This window comes from Ovis canadensis, chromosome 1 (assembly GCF_042477335.2).
Source record: "Ovis canadensis isolate MfBH-ARS-UI-01 breed Bighorn chromosome 1, ARS-UI_OviCan_v2, whole genome shotgun sequence".
NCBI lineage: Eukaryota > Metazoa > Chordata > Mammalia > Artiodactyla > Bovidae > Ovis > Ovis canadensis.
The window spans coordinates 46,411,290-46,432,736 of record NC_091245.1 but is presented as its reverse complement, the minus strand read 5'-3'; the positions used below and the strand labels follow the sequence as shown (position 1 = coordinate 46,432,736).

Genomic DNA, 21,447 nt, shown 5'->3' with positions numbered 1-21,447 from the left:
ACTGAACAATATAAAAATAGACAAGTGGAGATATATCATGATGTATAAGAATTCAGTATCATAAAATATCAATTTTCTATTTTTAGTCCAATCAAAATTGATTTATAGAACTCATTTTTAATCAAATTCTAACAATGTTTTTTTCCCTTTTGAGAGACCTGAAAAACTTTTTCTAAAATTCAAGTATCTAAAATGTCCAAGTGCCTAAGTTGGAGACACTTGTCTTATCAGATATCAAAAATTTACTGTTTGTGCTAATTAAGACATCGGTTTTAGCACCAAGATAGTAAAATGATCAATGAAGGAAGTAACATATTAGTGTATAGAAATCATATTTTATTAATAGGACTTTGTAGTCACAATAGGTGAAAAGAATAGCTAAGTAAATGTTGCTTGAGAAATTCAATATCTGTTAAGAAAAAATGTATGCAATATAAAACATTAAGCCCAGGTGGAAATAAATTTGACTATGAATAATGAAATCCTTATTTTTTAAAGAAGAAAACATATAAAAAGATCTATTTGATTTCGGGGAACCAAGACCTTCTTAAGTAAGACACAGGACCTTCTAGACATAAAAATTATGCATTTTATTATGTTTCAGTTAAGAACTTCTGGTCATCAAAAGATATTATGAAGAAAATAAAGTGACCCTGCAGAGAATCAGGGGAGATATCTGTAGTACACATCATCAACAAAGGATTAATATCTAGAATATATAAAAGATCACTGGATATCTATGAGAAAAAGACAACTAACAGTATATGGCCCAAAAATATATAAACAGGCATTTCACAGAAGAGGAAACACAAACTACCACTAACTTAGGGAAAAATTTTAATCACATTAGGAATCAGAGATATGCAAATTAATATCATAATAATACACCCGTGGTGGATTCACGTCAATGTATGGCAAAACAATACAGTATTGTTAAGTAAAATAAAGTAAAAAAAAAAAAGTGATTCTACACATAAAAAAAAAAAGAAACAAAAGTAATAAAATCTGACAATCACGTATAGAAGAAGATACAAAGCTTGGGAACTTTTCAAAACATACTGTTTTGAAACAAACAAACAATAAAACTAAAACTATTTTTTGAATTGAGTATGTGCACAATCTAGGACCAAGAAATTTCACTTGTAAATATATGTCTTACATAAACTCTTGTACATGTGTATTTATAAAAATATTCATCACAGCAATAAAATGGATTACTAACAAGGACCTACTGTATAGCATAGGGAACTCTGCTCTATATTATGTAACAACTTAAATGGGAAAAGAATTTGAACAAGAATAGATACATGTATATGAATAACTGAATCACTTTGCTGTATGGTGGTGGTTTAGTCACTAAGTCGTGTCCAATTCTTGCAACCCCATGGACTGTAGCCTGCCAGGCTTCTCTGTCCGTGGGATTTCCCAGGCAAGAATACTGGAGTGGGTTGCCATTTCCTTCTCCAGGGGATCTTCCCCACCTGGGAGACTGAACCCATGTCTCCTACATTGCAGATGGTCTCTTGCACGGTGGGCAGATTATTTACTGCTGAGGCACCAGAGAGAAACTAACACAACATTGTTAATCAACTATGCTCCAATACAAAATAAAAAGCTAAAAAGTGTAATAAACATGATTGTACATGAGAAAATAAAGGGTAAATAAAGTTGTAGTATAGTCATGTTTTTAGAAAGCTTGAGAACAAGCAAAGTGAAATAATATAATGTTTGAAATATATGCAAATGTATGGAATGTGAAATAAAATTTAGGACTGTACAGAACTGATAATTTTCTAGTTCATAAGAATATAGTGATAGGTTCTCAAGGATATATTTTATTCTGCTTTCTAACTTAAACATATATTACATATATTATTTTAAACCTAGCAAATTTGATATAATAAAATTTTAAGCTTCTTTAATTTTATAATTTTCTCTTAAATTTAAGTTTTAGTTCACTATTTGTTTCATGGCTATTATTTGACAGTCTTCCTAATTCAGCTGCAGAGAAAGCTTATGACATAACGTCTATAAAGAATCTAATTATTTGAATTTGATAATCATGACTGAATACAGAAATAAGAGTATACACTATCATTTCAATATAGTAAATAGAAATCTCTTTCTATATAACACATAAACAATATGTATGTCATAGTTAAGGTAAAATTTCAAAGCTCATTTCTCTTGCCTCCCTCCTGTTTGGATCTGACCTCCCATATCAAGATCCTCTTTCCCAAGTATTCCTTGTAGGAGTCCCTTTGTGGTGGTGGGTGGGGGTGCGGAGTGGTGGGCAAAAAGAAGAGAAACTTTCACATAACAGGAGATGCTGCTCCAATGCTCACTGTAATCTCTGTGTTCACCTCCCGCCCTTTGTCACTTTGTGGTCAGTGGTTTGTCACCCCGGCTGCTGCCTGCTACCTTTCAATTCCAGAACTCTAAGCTACACACAGACCCTTTTCCAGTCTGCTGTTAACCTCCTCTGAGCTGAGCAAATTTCTCTTTCTGGTGGCAAAAAGCTTTCTATTTTGCTCTTATGACTGACTCTTTTGATGAAGGTTCTCATAGCAGAATTGTCGAGGGCTCTAAGTGACATTTCTCTGCGTGTCTCAGCCTCTCCTTTGTAAGGCAGAGTTGGGTGAAGAAAGGAAGTGAAGGAGCAGGAAGCTGGAGCTAGATCTGAGGGATGGTCAGCCGTGACCTCACACTGTTACTGGAGCCATCCTATCTCCTCCAGGCTTTGCTATTCAGTCTGTTCCATTTGCCAGTATTCTTGCTGATGGTGATTCACTTTGGGGGCTTCATTATTTCCTCCACCAGTTCAGAACCAGTAACAGTTCTTAGTTTATGGGATAAATCTCTATATTCCTGAAATATATTACCATACAGCTTCTGGGCCCCATGACAATCACTTAATCTGTTTTAGCATCGTTGCCCATTGCTTGACATTAAGATGTTATTCATTATTGTGACATTGTGAAGACTGTACTACCTAGGATATACAAAAGGGTTTAAGGATTGATACTATCCAACTCCTCACATCAACCTAACAGTGTGCCATTTCTGATCAGGCCCCAAGTAATATTCATTTGATCTCATAAAAAAGAAAGTGGGAGAGGGGAAAAAGAATATACCAAAATTATTAATAATGATTATACACATGGATGAAATCACCAACTATTTATACTATCATCTTTATACTTTTAATTTTATAAATTTATATGAACGTTTATTTAATTTTTATATTGATTAAAAAGCTGTAAAAGATATCTTTGGGGGAAAAAAAGCTTTAGGAATCTATTATGTTTCAGAACTGTGTCCAGAATCTTCTAACGAAAGTGAAGTCACTCAGTCGTGTCCGACTCTTTGCGACCCCGTGGACTGTAGCCCACCAGGCTCCTCCATCCATGGGATTCTCCAGGCAAGAATACTGGAGTGGGTTGCCATTTCCCTCTCCAGGGGATCTTCCTGACCCAGGGATCAAACCCAGGTCTCCTTCATTCAGGCAGACGCTTTAACCTCTGAGCCACCAGGGAAGCCCAGAATCTTCTAGAGTTTACTGCTATTAGAAGCATAATTTCTTTTGTGTAGAATCTTTTATGACTACAAAAGCATCCATAAGTAGGCATTTCCAGTTCAAACCTTATGCAGGATATGTACATTGCTTCTCTAACAAGCAGACATCTGTTCTCTTCGTTAGGCTTCCTCATTCTTTCTTTTTTTACTTACTGCCATCCCTCCATATTTTTACTGTGTCACAAAATGAATCATCTAATAATCTTTTATGTGTCAGTATTTAGCTACAGATTAGAATTTAATTCCCTTTCCTCCATGTGATATTGCTTCTAGAGGTCTCTTATCAAAGTAAATTCTCTTATTTTCACATTAAAAATTGTTACTGTCACAGAAACAACAGCTACTCCCACAAGTATGATTAATGAAAGTCAAATATTTGACTAAAAGTAAATAATATTAGAGATATGAAGTTCTAGAATTATACTCCCATCCCCCTACCCTACCAAATAACTGAGTATTATCAAATAAAGTACCCCAGTACAAATGCAAAAGAAAATGTTTAAGAGACCTACTTTGTGACAAGTGGGAATATTGGGAGTTCAAAAGTAAAAGATATTTTTGCTCAGATGATTTCTTAGACATCATAAAGCAGAAGGTAAAATAAATGTATTTAAAATTTACTTTTAGAAAGCTTAATTTCGAAAAATAAACATGTCTTATTCATCTTTGTTGATGGAAATATTTAGAGTAAAACATTGATTCACAAAGTATCCATACAAAAGGCTTGCAAAATGCTATACTGGACAGAATTGAAATTCATTTGAAACACACATTGTTTATTATAGATTCTCTCACATGAAATTCTCTCAAAAAGTCTATGTGATAGGTTCAATATATTTATTTTATTGAAGAGGAAGCTGAGGATAGAGAGCAAGTTACAGATCTAAAGGTACCTAGCTAACCAGTGATGAAAGTTAAACCTCAGTCATCTGAAACCATTGTACATGTTCTTTCAACTAGTAGGCCAAGTTATATGTCATGGGCAGACCCTACCTTCTTAAAAACTAATTTAAAAACTAGTATAAACTAGTTTTGCTACTGTTATGCACTACCATTACCACTCGCTCTGCTTAAATTAATAAACATTTCCCTTAAAAATACCAGAGGTGTGTTATACTAGGTACCAGGTCCTCTTGACATATTGTGTTGAGGCCAACTTGCCTCAAAGTTAGGTGCATCCAAAGCAGAGTAAGCTTGTCAGTGCAGTGTAGCAGGCAAAAGGAAGGTCTGAAATTTATGTTTTATTGGACCTTTTTCAGTTTGCATGTCATGTGGATTCTTGGAGCCTGTAGACTTGGTTTAGGTCCACTAGTAGCATTGTGACTGGTGAGGGTTCCTTCACAACAGAATTCAGGGAAAGACTGCCAAGCATGGTGCAGGAGGGAAGACAGGGCAGGGACTCACGCACGCACATGCAATGATGGCTGGGTGATCGCACCTTCAGCAAGAGGGAGATGGCCAATGCTAGCAGGGGGGTACCGCCTGAGCCCAAAAAACTGACTGCAGGTTCAGAACTGCAGACTGGACATAGAAGGAACTATCAGCTGCAGACATCAGCCTCAGAGGCCAACACTTCTGAAAGCCAGTCTGAGTCCAGGGGGTCTCTTTCCCTCAAGTTACAAAGACATGTACCTTCCTTTGCATTCACCCAAATTTCATCTTAAGGAGACATGCAGAGAAAAGCAAGAGATGACAGAGCATTTCTCTGCGAGAAAGATGAACACAACCTAAAGGGAACATGTAACTCATAAAATTAGATTAAACTTCTAATCACAGAGGAATAAAAATTAGTTTTTAGCCTCAATAAACTGGATAAAGGCTGGAATAATGACCAAATTAGTTATGGTCAAAGTTTAGCCCAATTTAGCCCAGTTGCTCAATCGTGTCTGACTCTTTGCAACCCCATGGACCACAGCACGCCAGGCCTCCATGTCCATAACCAGCTCCTGGAGTTTACCCAAACTCATGTCCATTGAGTCAATGATGCCATCCAACCATCTCATCCTCTGTCATCCCCTTCTCTCGCCTTCAATCTTTCCCAGCATCAGGGTCTTTTCAAATGAGTCAGCTCTTCACATCAGGTGGCCAAAGTATTGGAGTTTCAGCTTCAACATCAGTCCTTCCAATGAACACCCAGGACTGATCTTTAGGATTGACTGGTTGGATCTCTTTGCAGTCCAAGGGACTTTCAAGACTCTTCTCCAACACCACAGTTCAAAAGCATCAATTTTTTGGTGCTCAGCTTTCTTTATAGTCCAACTCTCACATCCATACACAACTACCGGAAAAACCATAGCCTTGACTAGATGGACCTTTGTTGGCAAAGTAATGTCTATGCTTTTTAACATGCTGCCTAGTTTGGTCATAACTTTTCTTCCAAGGACTAAAAGTCTTTTAATATCATGGCTGCAGTCACCATCTTCAGGGATTTGGGAGCTCCCCAAAATAAAATCTATCACTCTTTCCACTTATTTTGCTATCTATTTGCCATGAAGTGATGGGATCGGATGTCATGATCTTAGTTTTCTGAATGCTGAGCTTTAAGCCAACTTTTTCGCTCTCCTCTTTCACTTTCATCAAGAGGCTCTTTAGTTCTTTTTCACTTTCTGCCATAAGGGTGGTGTCATCTGCATCTCTGAGCTTATTGATATTTCTCCCGGCAGTCTTGATTCCAGCTTGTGCTTCATCCAGCCCAGCACTTCACATGATGTACTCTACGTATAAGTTAAATAAGCAGGGTGACAATAGTACTCCTTCCCCGATTTAGAACCAGTCTGTTGTTCCATGTCCAGTTCTAACTGTTGCTTCTTGACCTGCATAGAGATTTCTCAGGAGGCAGGTCATGTGGTCCTCCATTCCCATCTCTTGAAGAATTTTCCACAGTTTGTTGTGGTCCACACAGTCAAAGGCTTTGGCATAGTCAATAAAGCAAAAGTAAATGTTTTTCTGGAATTCCCTCACTTTTTCATGATACAACGGATGCTGGAAATTTCATCTCTGGTTCCTCTGCCTTTTTAAAATCCAGCTTAAACATCTAGAAGTTCATGGTTCACATACTGTTGAAGCTTGGTTTGGAGAATTTTGAGCATTACTTTGCTAGCATGTGAGATGAGTGCAATTGTGCAGTAGTTTGAACATTCTTTGGCATTGCCTTTCTTTGGGATTGGAATGAAAACTGACCTTTTCCAGTCCTGTGGCCACTGCTGAGTTTTCCAGATTTGCTGGTATATTGAGTGCAGCACTTTCACAGCATCATCTTTTAGGATTTGAAATAGCTCGGATAGAATTCCATCACCTCCACTAGCTTTGTTCGTAGTGATATTTCCTAAGGCCCACTTGACTTCACATTCCAGGATGTCTGGAATCTAGGCCATGGAATCCAGGATGTCTTGAATCCATGCCAGAAACTGCTTTGGGTAGCCTTTCCCTTCTCCAGGGGATTTTCCCAATCCAGGGATGGCATCCTGGTCTCCCACATTGCAGGTGGATTCTTTACCAGCTGAGCCAGAAGGGAAGCCCAAGAATACTGGTGTGGGCAGCCTATCCCTTCTCTAGTGGATCTTCCTGACCCAGAAATTGAATTGGGGTCTCCTGCATTGCAGGCAGATTCTTTACCACTGAGCTATGAGGGAAGCCCTGTTCAACCACATAAAAGATATGTAAATCAGTGCCACTTTCAGCTTGTGTCTATAAAGTTAATATGGTAACATGGCAAATCAGGATTAAATGAGGCAACATATATAACACACTGAATATGGTGCCTGCTACATAGCTGGTGCTCAAAATTGACAATTTGCATCTGCCTATCTACTTACCCTACCCTTTTAACTTTTTTAAAAAAGTTAATCATAATATTATTGTTACCTATAGTTTACTATATAGCTAAACAATCACTTTAATTTCAGATTTTATTTTGTTTTTATACTTAGCAAATGTAAATGTGCACTTGATTTAATACCTGGGGTTACAAAGAACAACAGAAATAATCTCCTGGTGTATATTGGTCAAGTTTAGAAAATGTATTCACTCACCAGCTCACTGAATTCATTATTGCCTAGGTCAAGCCTTTCCAACTGGGCCAGTTTGTGCATTGACCTATAACAGATGGAGAAAAATAATATTGTGAGGCAGTGTATGACACATTGCTCCAAAAGACATTCCAACCACCTTCTTGTCAGATTTATCTGGGTTTATTATGCACAGATATGGGGGTATTTTTCAGGAATAAGTAAATTTCAAATATACAGAAACATGTTCTACCTGTTACCTGAAAACCTTTAGTAGCTTACCATGTTTCCAAATGCCAGTCTGTGCATGGAGTACAGGCCTGACTGCATAATGAAAATCTGGGAAGCTTGTTAAATATCTGTACCAAAACAAGGTACCAGTTGAGGCTCTAACATCCATATTTTTAATAATCCACACAGCTTTGGGAACCAATGGATAAACTCAGCTCTTCATGAAGCATTTTAAAATTCCACAGTATGGCCACAATTTCATCATCAGTCTTGTCAATTTTTACTTTCTTAAATGAATTTCTGCTATAGACAAACTTTTTTCTTTTCTATTCAGGTATAGTTGATTTAAAATATCATGTAAGTTTCAGATGGACAAGGTTGTTATTCACAATTTTATTTTATTTTTTTTGTTATTCATAATTTTAAAAGGTTATATTTCATTTATAGATGATAAAATATTGGTTATATTCCGTGAGATGTACTATATACCCTGGTAGCTTATTTTATACATAGCAGCTTGTACTAAAAGCCCCTACTCCTAACTTTTGTACTCATTATCTCCTAAGCATATTGGCTTGATGATGTTACAGCTTTGAATAACTGTAAACCTAGGGTGAGAGTTGGTCCCAAAGATTAGAAGTACTTATGCACATTACATACATAATCAGTATTTATCAAGCCATTTTCAAGTATAACAAACAACATAGGAAAAGATAGTACCATTCTTCTGATTTTCAAATTTTTTTATCTCCCCACTAACCAGAATGCTATCCTCAAGTTTTGACTATGTACAGAAACTCTGGAGGCATTGTTGACTCAAATCTTAATAAAACTTAGTTCCTTCATCTTTAAAATTTATGTAGCCATTATCTTACAGGACTTTTATGATCAGCAAATGAAATACTACTATAATTCAGACTCTTTCAGACACTCAGAAATGCAAAAAATATATATATATCTGTGTACTCTTTCTCTACTCAGAAACTGCTTTTGAAAGATTATTATGTGCTAGAGAGTCTTCTGGGGTCTGGGGAATAGCACTGTATGAAAAGAAAGAAAAATTACTCCTTGAAAGGACTCTGCTTCCAGTGCAGATGATAATGACAATAAAATTATTAAGTAAAATAAAATAATATACTAGAAGGTTGTAAGTGCTATGAAGGATAGTTAAGCAGAGGAGGAAGATAAGAATTCTTATAACAAGATTGCATTTTCTAACAGGGTAATCAGGTCTCATTGAGAAGAAATGTGAGTATAGTGTACTCATTTGATTCTATGCCTTTGTCCTTATGGTAAACACATGTGGGTTTGGGGCCTATTTCCCTGTTTCTGCACAGGAATCTAACTGGTATGACTTCCCCTTACAAATGACTGGCCTAGAAGGCACAATCACAACCTTACGTCAGGGAGAAAACATCAGGACTTGGTTACAGTTTGGGTCACATTCTCCATCAGTTATGATGACAATTTCATCATCACTTGTCTGAACGAAGTAACTTGCTGATAATTCAGATTCATTGTAATGTTCACCTAGTTATCTGAAGTTCTAATGATCAAGTTCTAATGAAACTGGTACTCACTTGTGTTAAATGATGTTTACCAACCTATGTTCATATTCTATATGTAAAAGTGGTAGAAATGTGTAAAATATCCATGACTGTTACTTTTATCATTGCTACTTCTCCTGCCTATAACATTCTACCCATATATCTTTGCAAAGCTGGCTCCTTTTCCACTCAGCTCATATATTTCCTTCTCATATCCCCAAATTAAATCTCCCTTCCCATCTTCACTTTGTACATTGCCCAGTTCCATTTTCTTAACACTTACCATTGAAATTATTTAACATTTTTATTTAAATATTTAATACTGAAAATTAAAATACTTTTTGATTACTTCCTAATTATTTTCCTCCTGCTAGATTCAAGCTTCATGAAAGCAAGTAAATTGTCAGTCATACAAACAGTTTCTCAGTCAGTGTTTGTTTAGTGAAGATATTCATATGTGCATGAATGAATGATTCTTTACCAGTGAGATGTTTGAATTCTAGAAATATTTACAAAGAAAAACCATTCAATTTTTACCAGGCATCTACAATTAATTAACAGTTGCCAAAGAGATATCCTAATAAGCCTGATTTAATGAATATTATAATGAATATACATTAGCTTACTTATTAAGAAGTATGCATAATGTTAAAGGCAGATAAAGCTGAAATTCATCTGTCTTAGAATATCTATATCTTATGTTAAGTTTAGTCCTGACATGTAATAAACACATGAAAAGATGCTCAACATCACTCATTATCAATTCAGTTCAGTTCAGTCGCTCAGTCGTGTCCGACTGTTTGAGACCCCATGAATCGCAGCACGCCAGGCCTCCCTGTCCATCACCATCTCCCGGAGTTCACTAATTATCAGAGAAATGCAAATCAAAACCACAATGAAGTACCATTTCACACCAGTCAGAATGGCGGCTATCCAAAAGTCTACAAGCAATAAATGCTGGAGAGGGTATGTAGAAAAGGGAACCCTCTTACACTGTTGGTGGGAATGCAAACTAGTATAGCCACTATGGAGAACAGTGTGGAGATTCCTGAAAAAATTGCAAATAGAACTGCCTTATGACCCAGCCATTCCACTACTGGGCATACACATTGAAGAAACCAGAATTGAAAGAGACACATGTACCCCAGTGTCATTGCAGCACTGTTTATAATAGCCAGGACATGGAAGCAACCTAGATGTCCATCAGCAGATGAATGGATAAGAAAGCTGTGGTACACATACACAATGGAGTATTATTCAGCCATTAAAAAGAATACATTTGAATCAGTTCTAATGAGGTGGATGAAACTGGAGCCGTTTATACAGAGTGAAGTAAGCCAGAAAGAAAAACACCAATACAGTATACTAACGCATATATATGGAATTTAGAAAGATGATAACAATAACCCTGTATGCGAGACAGCAAAAGAGACACAGATGTATAGAACAGTCTTGGACTCTGTGGGAGAGGGAGAGGGTGAGGGAGAGGATGATTTGGGAGAATGGCATTGAAATATGTATAATATCATATGTGAAATGAATTGCCAGTCCAGGTTTGATGCATGATACAGGATACTTGGGGCTGGTGCACTGGGATGACCCAAGGAATGGTATAGGGAGGGAGGTGGGAGGGGGTTCAGGATAGGGAACATGTGTACACCCGTGGCAGATCCATGTTGATGTATGGCAAAACCAATACAATATTGTAAAGTAAAAAAAAAAAAAATCAAATAATAAAAAATACTAAGTGAAATATTCAGGTGAGTTTCTTTCTTTTTTTTTTTTTTTGATATCTCAAATATAGCAACAAAACTCCAAAAGGAAAGCAGTTTAGGACACAGAATCAATTCGGGCAACCTGGATCTAAATCCCAATTCTACCTCTCACTAACTGTTTGACTTTAAATCAACAAGAATATCTTCGCTTCTCATCTGTAATATGGGAATGATAATAAGAATCCTTACATTATAGGGTTATTCTGATGATTAAAATAAGTTAATAAGTTAAGCACATAAATAGTGCCTGACATATGGTAGGTGGTCTTTAAGAGTTAGGTATTGAAAAACTTAGGGAAGACTTTCAGAGTTGGAAATATTGTAAGAAATTATTGAGGTCAGAGCTGCCTGAAGTTTTCCTAAGGACTTATGTGTTGCATGATTTAAAAAAAGATTCAGATGGCCAGTACATTTTGGCAAATCTTGCTTTAAAAATGTCAAATAGGTTTCTTATCAGCAGGATTTCTCATAAAATATACAAATGCTTATTATGATTATTTAACAGATTCATTTTGACTATTTCCCATATATATGATCAAAAACATTTCTCTTTTCTACAGGACATTTCTTAGACTTGGAGAATGCTTTAAATGATTTTTTGCAGATGATGAAATTGTGTTCTTCTCCATCCTAGTCCATAAAATCATAGACATATACTTAGTGCATGAAAACACAAGCCTGTGTGTTTTCCTATCATGAGTACAGGATTTAAATTTGATCAAATCATCCTCATGACCATCCTCTAACTCTGACCAATCAGGCTCTGCCTCTCAGCTCCCAATATTCACTTCAGGCTTGCCTTGCATTTATAACTATTTTAGACACGTTCCCCTGGTTTGACTTTCACATTCTTTAAAAGACCGTGTTGATTTTTGCCATTTGGTGTTATGCACTGCAACCTCAGGAAAAAGGAATGTTCCCTTCTCTCTAGAGGAGACTTGGTGACTTGTTTAAGGTCACATGGAAAGTTAGTGTCAGGGCTGACACAGGGCAGCCACTTTTTCCAGCAGTGGCTAGTCATCTAAATCTGGCCTAAATTATTTGGCTTGACCATTGTTTAAATATGAGTGTTTTTAAGAAAAGTATATGCTCTAAGACTGTAGTCTATGCCAGGGGTCAACAAATGTTTTTCTATTTAAGGCTAGATAAGAAGTCAACAAACGTTTTTCTGTTTAAGGCTATATAAGACTTCTTGCAAGGAGATGCATTCTGAAGGAATGAACCAATCCATTCTGAAGGAGATCAGCCCTGGGATTTCTTTGGAAGGAATGATGCTAAAGCTGAAACTACTTTGGCCACCTCATGCGAAGAGTTGACTCATTGGAAAAGACTCTGATGCTGGGAGGGATTGGGGGCAGGAGGAGAAGAGGATTACAGAGGATGAGATGGCTGGATGGCATCACGGACTCGATGGATGTGATTCTGAATGAACTCCGGGAATTGGTGATGGACAGGGAGGCCTGGCATGCTATGATTCATGGGGTTGCAAAGAGTCAGACACGACTGAACGACTGAACTGAACTGAAGACTTCCCTGGTGGCTCAGACGGTAAAGCGTCTGCCTACAATGAGGGAGACCCGGGTTTGATCCCTGGGTTGGGAAGATCTCATGGAGAAGGAAATGGCAACCCACTTCAGTACTCTTGCCTGGAAAATTCCATGGACGGAGAAGCCTGGTAGGCTAGAGTCCATGGGGTCGCAAAGAGTCCAACATGACTGAGTGTCTTCAATTTCAATATGTCAAGAAGTGTTTTATGTTCTGTGGGCCATATTTTCTCTGTCTCAATTACTCAATTCTGCTATTGTAGTGCAATGCCATATATGACATGTTAACAAATGGATATGATTGTTTTCCAATAAAGTTTTATTTATAAAAAAAGGGTCACCAAATTTGGAATATAAGCCATAATTTTCCAACCCCTGTTCTACATCAGTCTAAATAGCTCAATGTGTTTATGATATAAGCCTGGTCCATAAGAAATATCTAAGTCTTCAAAACTTGATAGATAAATTAAGGACCAGAAATATTTATCATTAGATAATTGCCACTAGATAATTATATTTATACACTATTTGAAATTCTTATTCTTAGGGTACATGTTACTGGAATCTAGGGGCATTCGTTCTTAATAGTGTCATTTGGTTTCACTTATGAAAATTAAATCCTTACTAAAATGCTATTACTTTATATCATTTATCCAATTGCAAATCTGGTAAAAGATTCCAGTTAGAGCAATTACGGGAAATAATGCAATATCTTGGTACATCTGTCACTTTGATAAAATTGTATAATCTGTGATTTACTTTTTATCAGATTCAGAGGTTTTATCTATTTAAGTGTACAATTACTTCTGAAACCACATTAAGTTGGCAGGATTTTTGTTTCTCCATAAATTCCCAGTGCAGTAACTTGGGTTTGCTGACTCTTGCAAGATTCTGCAAATTTTTGGCATGGGTTTATTCATTCCAGCTTTTAACTTGTCTTTCAAATGTTCTCAGACACTCTCTAATTAGTGGCTATTCATGTCACAAGGATAGGAAAACTCCCCTCAGTTCCTACTGTCTGATGTTTCTCTCTCATTGGAACTTAGGAAAAGAATATACTATTTTTCCACTTTACCTAATCCATCTCCTATGTTAAATGGACATTTGCATTTTATACTTTGGACATGCCAATTCTATCACACTATTGAGTCTTTCTCTTGTTCACAATCTTTCTTTAAATGAACCTTATATTATACATTTTGAGATAAATCATTTCTTTATTTTTATATAAATTTATTTATTTTAATTGGAGGTTAATTACTTTACAATATTGTATTGGTTTTGCCATACATCAACAAGAATCCGCCATAGGTATACACGTGTTCCCCATCCTGAACCTCCTCCCTCCTCCCTCCCTGTACCATCCCTCTGGGTCATCCCAGTGCACCAGCCCCAAGCATCCTATATCATGCATCGAACCTGGACTGGCAATTCATTTCATATATGATATTATACACGTTTCAATGCTGTTCTCCCAAATCATCCCACCCTCTCCCTCTCCCACAGAGTCCAAAAGCCTGTTCTATACATCTCTGTCTCTTTTGCTATCTTGCATATAGGGTTTTCATTACCATTTTTCTAAATTCCATATATATGTGTTAATATACTGTATTGGTGTTTTTCTTTCTGACTTACTTCACTTTGTATAATAGGCTCCAGCTTCATCCACCTCATTAGAACTGATTCAAATGAATTCTTTTTAATGGCTAAGTAATACTCCATTGTGTATATGTACCACAGCTTTCTTATCCATTCATCTGCTGATGGGCATCATTTCTTATGACATATGTACTGAGGACAAGAAGGCCCAGGAATTTATATCCTTTAAAAATGCAACGCTGGCATACCTCATTTATTTTGAAGAAATGTACATTCATTATCTTTACACACCAGAAAAAATATAAAATCTAGTACCCAATAACATAATTTCTATGATAAAATATTTTCTATAAAAATTCTCCCTTAATGGCCTATACAGGAATAGAATCTTAAAAAAAGAATGGATGTATGCTTAGGTATAACTGATTCACTATGCTGTATACCTGATAATGCACATTGTAAATCAACTATATTCCAATAAAAATTTAAAGAATTCTTCCTTGATTATTGTTAAATGTTAAGGCAAAGTTACAGTTACAATACTAATGTACTCTCCATCATATCCATTCAATTTCCTCCTAAGAAGAACAACAAAAAGCTAAACTGACTCCTTGGATGTCCCAGAAGGACATGTAACCACATAAAACATCTATTATTTTGTTGAAGAATATTGAGAAGACTTTATTTTTAATTCTAATTAAGCAATTTGCAAATCTTCTAATTAAGATATTTCTCCTTATAGTATTTAAATTATTAGAAAAATATTTAAATGTATAATTTATATCAAACTGTCACATATTTTCAGTGTGTCTGTGGGAAATATTTTTTCCATGTAAATAGTCAACATTTAAAAGTTTAAGCTGATTTTTTGATGTCATATTGAAAAAATTTTCTTTCTTATAACTAAATGTCTCTAATTTAATGTATAACATGAAAAAATATTCTGTATGAAGAAATAAACTCACAGGTAACTTCTGAAGATGACCTCTAGTTCATATAGTAAGATAAACTTTTCCAATGAAGTGTAAAATAGTACCTTGTAAACAGATAAGACTGAGCGACTGAACCGAACTGAAACTGCAACCAGATATAAGACAATTTCTGCACTGCTCTAATTAGATTGAGGAGAAGGCTGGATTTCATTACTCTCTAGTCTTCTTGGGTTTATGACCAGAACCAATCATTCATTCACTCTGAGCATGAATTTTCCCACTGACAAAACATTTTTGTGCATTCCTAACTCATGACAATGCAACAAAGAAATCATACAAGACTTTTTGAACTCTTTCTGGAGGGACGGTGACATATGAGCAGCAACTACAACAATCATCTCTGTGGATGACCACGCTGGAGGAACTGAAGCTCCTAACTTGCACTGAAGCTGTCCAATCAAGAGGTTATGGGAAACATAGTCAACTATGAAGATGTTCGTCTGCATTAGAATATGCTGCAAGCTACACTGTCTGCTCATGAATAGGTTTTAAATGCTACTGAAAAAGCACTCAGGCAAAGCTATTTTAAAACTCCTATAGTTTTAAACTGAGCAGGGACCCTGTGTGTTTTATAAGACCCTTTTCACATACACACACACACATGCACACACACACAGGCTCATTGTTTCAGGCTTATTATTTCTTCCTATTATTTGATGAAAAAATTATAACTTGCCACATTGGGCTTTCTATATATTCATGTGCTTTTAGATAGATCTGGCCTTAGAGTGTTGATACACTGACTGATGTATAATACAGAAACAACCCTGTGACTAAGATGTCATAGAATTTGAACTTTAGCAGATAAAGACATTTGAAAATAATCTGCCAAGGTAGCCATGGCTGGTTTCCCAGGCAACTGTCATTTCCTTTCTCTTTCTTCCTTGCCAGCGGTATCAGCCTGCATCAGAAACTGGAAATGCCAAAGAGTTACTAGGCAAACCTCCTCTGCAGCTAGGACATAAGCATATGACTCAGTTCTGGTTACTAGAACAGAAAGAGGAGGAAAAGAGATTCTCAGGGAGATCCTAAGAAAAAAATTTCCCCTTGATTTAAAAAGAGGGAGAGAGGCATGAGAACTCTCCCCCTGTCCCTCTTTCTCCTCTTTTTCTCATGTGTGAATGAAAATGTGAGGTCTGGAGTTGTGGCAGACACTATGAAACCATGAGGCAACAAACCCAAGGATGACAACCAATATGCTGGGAATAGCATGTAGAAAAATCAAAAAAGCTTTTGGTAAAGTTGTTAAGCCACGGAAACCGGAACTGCTTATCTCAAGGCTTTGTTATGGACAACAAGGTACTTATTAATTAAAAAGCCACTTTTACTCAGAATTCTGTTTCTTACTGCCAAAAGCATATTTCTAAATACACTCCTTCTACCAAGCTAATAAGTACTTCTAAGAGTGTCACATGGCTTGTTGGTGGCAGATCTAAAGTAAAAATAGAAATCTTTTAAATCCCAGAAGTGTCTTATATCCCACTCATTTAAAAAAAAATCCTAAAAAAATCCTGATTTGTTAATTTGAGTTTTAGGCAAAAGTATAAAAGAAATAAAAGAAATAGTCTTAGCACTTTTGTTCTTGATTAGAAAAGACATTTTTTGACAATACTAAGCTAGTGCAGAAATGAATATTTTACTACCTAAATTAAGTACAAAGGCACTTTGGGGACTTTTAGAGATAATATGCATTTAAAAAATTTAAAAAGAAATAGAAAATATGTATAAAATTATTTGCATAGCTTTTGCAGCTTTAATTGATTTTTTCTTCCACTTTTATTGAGCTATAATTGAAATACAGCACTGTACAAGTTTAAAGATGTACAGCAAGATGATTTGACTTATATCATGAAATGATTACCACAATAGGTTTAGTGAACATCCATAATTTCATATAGATAACAAAAGAAAAGAAAAAAAAATTTCCTGTGATGAGAGCTCTTAGTATTTCCTCTCTTAGTGACTTTCATATAGAATATACAGGAATGTTAATTACATTGTTTATGTCATATATCACACTCCTAGTACTTATTTCGGAGAAGGCAATGGCAACCCACTCCAGTACTATTGCCTGGAAAATCCCATGGACGGAAGAGCCTGGTAGGCTGCAGTCCATGAGGTCGCTAAGAGTCGGACACGACTGAGTGACTTCACTTTCACTTTTCACTTTCATGCATTGGAGAAAGAAATGGCAACCCACTCCAGTATTCTTCCCTAGAGAATTCCAGGGATGGGGGAGTCTGGTGGGCTGCCGTCTATGGGGTTGCACAGAGTCGGACACGACTGAAGCAACTTAGCAGCAGCAGCAGCAGTACTTATTTACCTTAAAATTGGAAAATCTGTATCTTCAACCACCTCCTTGCTTTTTCCCCTTTGGTAACCACAGATCTGATCTCTCTTCTATGAGCTTGTTTGCTTGTTTTTGAAGTATAATTGACCTACAACACTATGTTAGTTCTTGGTGCACAGCATAATGATTCGATATTTCTATACATTACAAATTGATCACCGTGATAAGTACTTACCGTCTGTCACCACATGAAGATATAACATAATTATTAACTATATTCCTCACACTGTACATTTCGTCCCTGTTATTTACTTTATAACTAGAAATTTGTACTAACTTCCTCCACCCATCTCACTCATCCCCTTGATGCCTTTCCCTTCTGGCAACCATCTGTTCTCTGTGTCTGTGACTGTTTCTGTATTTTGTTTGTTTGATCCTGTGTTTTGGGTTTCAGATTCCATGTATAAGTGAAATCCTATAGTATGTATCTTTCTCTGTCTGACTTATTTCATTGATTAATAACATAATACCTTCTAGGTTCAACAATGTTATAAGTAGTTTATGTTTTTTCCTTCCTGAATTTGACTTATCAAAATCCTAGTTTTTCATTTTGACAATTTCATTTTCATCAATTATTCTGTGGATTTTGGTATGATTTCTGATGTTTACAATTTCAACTTTTCAGAAACAATGACTGTAGGTCTCTATATATTCTGTTTTCTTTACTTTTTATTACTTTATAGTTTCAGAAATAAGGTAAAGATAATATTTTTCAAATCTGTATACCTCTTCACTTTTATATTTGGTATATATTCACAAATTTTTTTTTTAATTCAGCTTCTTCTTAAAATATTTGCTTCAGACTCAACTAGATTTTTTTCTTCTATGTATTTACTATGAGACATTCTTCCCTTAATATTTGAATGCTAAAACCTCCATTACTAGTATTTTTTTATGGTGCTTATCAGTACATATAGAACAAATTCACTTAAGATAACTTTTTGATCAGCCTTAAACAGGACATGACAGAGGATGAGATGGTTGGATGGCATCACCAACTCGATGGACATGGGTTTGGGTGGACTCTGGGAGTTGGTGACGGACAGGGAAGCCTGGCATGCTGCAGTTCATGGGGTCCCAAAGAATCGGACCCGACTGAGCAACTGAACTGAACTGAACTGAAACAGGACTAATTTTTTCCCCCATGGATATAGTCTATCACGCTAAAACGTAACAATCTGTGGTCAGAAGTTGTGAAATAAAATATAATGCAATAGCTACCAGAAATAATAGACTGTATAAGAGAAACCAAATGGAACAATGGGTAACAAATAAACTCCAGGTGAGACCATTGTGAAATGCGCCTCATAATGAAGACTCATTTCAATCAAAGAACTGTTAAAGACACCAAATTCTAATATCACTATTTCTTAAGGGTAATTATATAAAATCAGTTTTGCTTTTAAAAAGTCATAAGTTTAGTGTTTCTCAATGTACTGTCAAAAATTACGTTTTTGAACCTGAATTTTATTGAGGAAAGATTAACTTTTTGTCAGTGTTACAAAACACTAAGCTAAGTGCCCAAAGAGAAAGAAAGGTCTGATCTTCATATCATCATTGTCACTGTAGACAAAGTAACAAATTCATTATCTCTCTTTTGTATTACCCTGAAACTTCACTTTACAAATTCCTTGTAAATTAAGCCTTTTAAATTTATTAAACAAACAATTATTTCATTAATGTAACAAACATCTATTAAGCACACTAGGCTAAGGGCTAAGACTAACATGTCCTCACTGCCTTCAGGTACCTCACAACTTAGTGAAATGGACGTAAAAACTTAAAATTAACAATAATAACGGATCATCGGAAGTTTTTCTTATGTGTTAAACAGTAATTCAAGGATTTATACAACAAACATAGTCCCTTCTCTGATGGAGTTTATATTCTAACAGAAAATTCAGAAGTTCAATGATTTAGAAATTAATGTGCTAATTTATTATGCCTGGGACTCATGTTGCCCAGAAAATGTCAGTGTTGTGAGAACTTGTGATTCAGGAAATGACCCAGAGTTGGCTTCATATCAGATAATATTGGAATTAGGGCTAATGAGATGAAGAGTTCAGTGGACAGAGCAGGCAAAAAGGAAATTTCAAGCAAAGAAAGGACACAAGCATCAGCATTCTCCAAGGTATTGAAGTATTTGACATGTTTGGGAAATAGAGAAATGTTTTCTCAATAAAACTCTTGGAAACAAGAAGGGACTCCAAGGAGTTCTTTGTTTCCTTAACGTTAAAGCCTGAGGAAGACACAGAAAGTTCTTTCTCAAAGCAGTTCACTCGTGGGGAAGACTGGTTCAGAGAATAACTCCCCTGTGAGGCCACAGTGGGTCATGTTCCCAGAGTCAAACTGGACCTTCACACTGTGAGTACAGCTCACAGGTCTTGGGGATGGAGAACCATCAGTGCCAAAATAAGATGGAGCCCACCACACTTTAAGAAAAGGAAGGATTGATTGCCCCAGTAAAGCTGCTAGAAAGAACTTGCCTCTAACGTCTCCATCTCCTATTTTGATAAGTGCTATCACTACCTTCCTTGTAGTCTAAAATAGAAACCTGGAAGCTATTCCTAACTTTTCTTCCTCTAGCACCCTCCAAATCAGTGAATTTCAAGCATCTATTTATTCTTCCTCTGTTATATGTCTTGAATATATATTCTCTTTTTATCCTCTCTGCCTGACCCAGAAAAGGCTTCATATCAGATAACATTCTGACGAAAAGTCTGTTCAATCAAAGCTATGTTTTTTCCCAGTATTCATGTACAGATGTGAGAAATGGACCGTAAGGATGGCTGAGTGCTAAAGAACTGACTCTTTTGAATTGTGGTGCTGGAGAAGACTCTTCAGAGTCCCTTGGACTGGGGATTAAAGGAGTTAAAGCAGTCAATTCTGAAGGAAATCAACCCTGAATATTTATTGGAAGGACTGATGCTGAATTTGAAGCTCCAATACTTCTACCACCTGATGTGAAGAGCTGATTCATTGGGTAAGACCCTCATGCTGGGAAAGACTGAAGGCAAAAGGAGAAGGGGGTGGCAGAGGATGAGATGGTTAGGTAGCATCACCGACCCAATGGACATGAATTTGAACAAACTCCAGGAGATAGTGGAGGACAGAGGAGCTTGGTGTACTGTAGTCCATGGGGTCACAAAGAATTGGACATGACTTAGCGGCCGAACAACAACAACATCAGATGATATTAGAATTAGGGTTTAAAAGATGAAGAATCCCTTAGCTGCTTTCACTTGTTAGTTTACTTACTTCTTGGTTTAGCCCCTCTTACTTCATGGGCTATGGTGACCTGGGACTTTGTAACAGCCTCTTTGCTAGTTGCCCACCTTCAGCTTTCAGCTTCAACTAATTCATATTTATCACTGTCAAAGAGTAATCTCTCAATTCATGTCATTTCTGGGCACAGAAATCAAATTATTTCAGGGAAAGATCCAAATTCCTCAACACTATATTCAAGGAAATTATAATTTGATACCAGTCTACCTTTCTGGTTTTACTACCTATAATCCCCTTATAGATATTATTGTCTACAGCCATTTATAGTATCCTAAATTAGCTATATTCTCTAATGGGAGCCATTCTCTGGTAGATTTAGCCTGGGAGGCCATGAGACTAAATTGTGCCCCTTTAGAAATGTCTCAGAAGACTCTGCAGATTAAAAAATACAATTGAGAAGAACTGCATTTTTATGAAAGGAAATTATTAGTGAAAATATCATTGCGGTTTTGCCTCTTGAAAAGTATTATGCTATCAGAGGACTATTATAAGAAAAACTGTCATAATTTTTGTAGATCAGAAAAAAAAACCCCACCAAACC

At 36.3% G+C, this 21,447-nt stretch overlaps 1 protein-coding gene across 2 annotated transcripts in view; it reads right to left on the bottom strand.

The window, feature by feature from the left end:
- LRRC7 (leucine rich repeat containing 7) overlaps positions 1-21,447 on the bottom strand; it is a 615,708-nt gene that overhangs the window by 196,126 nt on the left and 398,135 nt on the right. For both annotated transcript variants that reach the window (XM_069565050.1, XM_069564900.1), the window contains one exon: positions 7,608-7,671. In XM_069565050.1, coding sequence (XP_069421151.1) covers positions 7,608-7,671 — 64 coding nt within the window. The remainder of the gene's footprint in view (positions 1-7,607; positions 7,672-21,447) is intronic.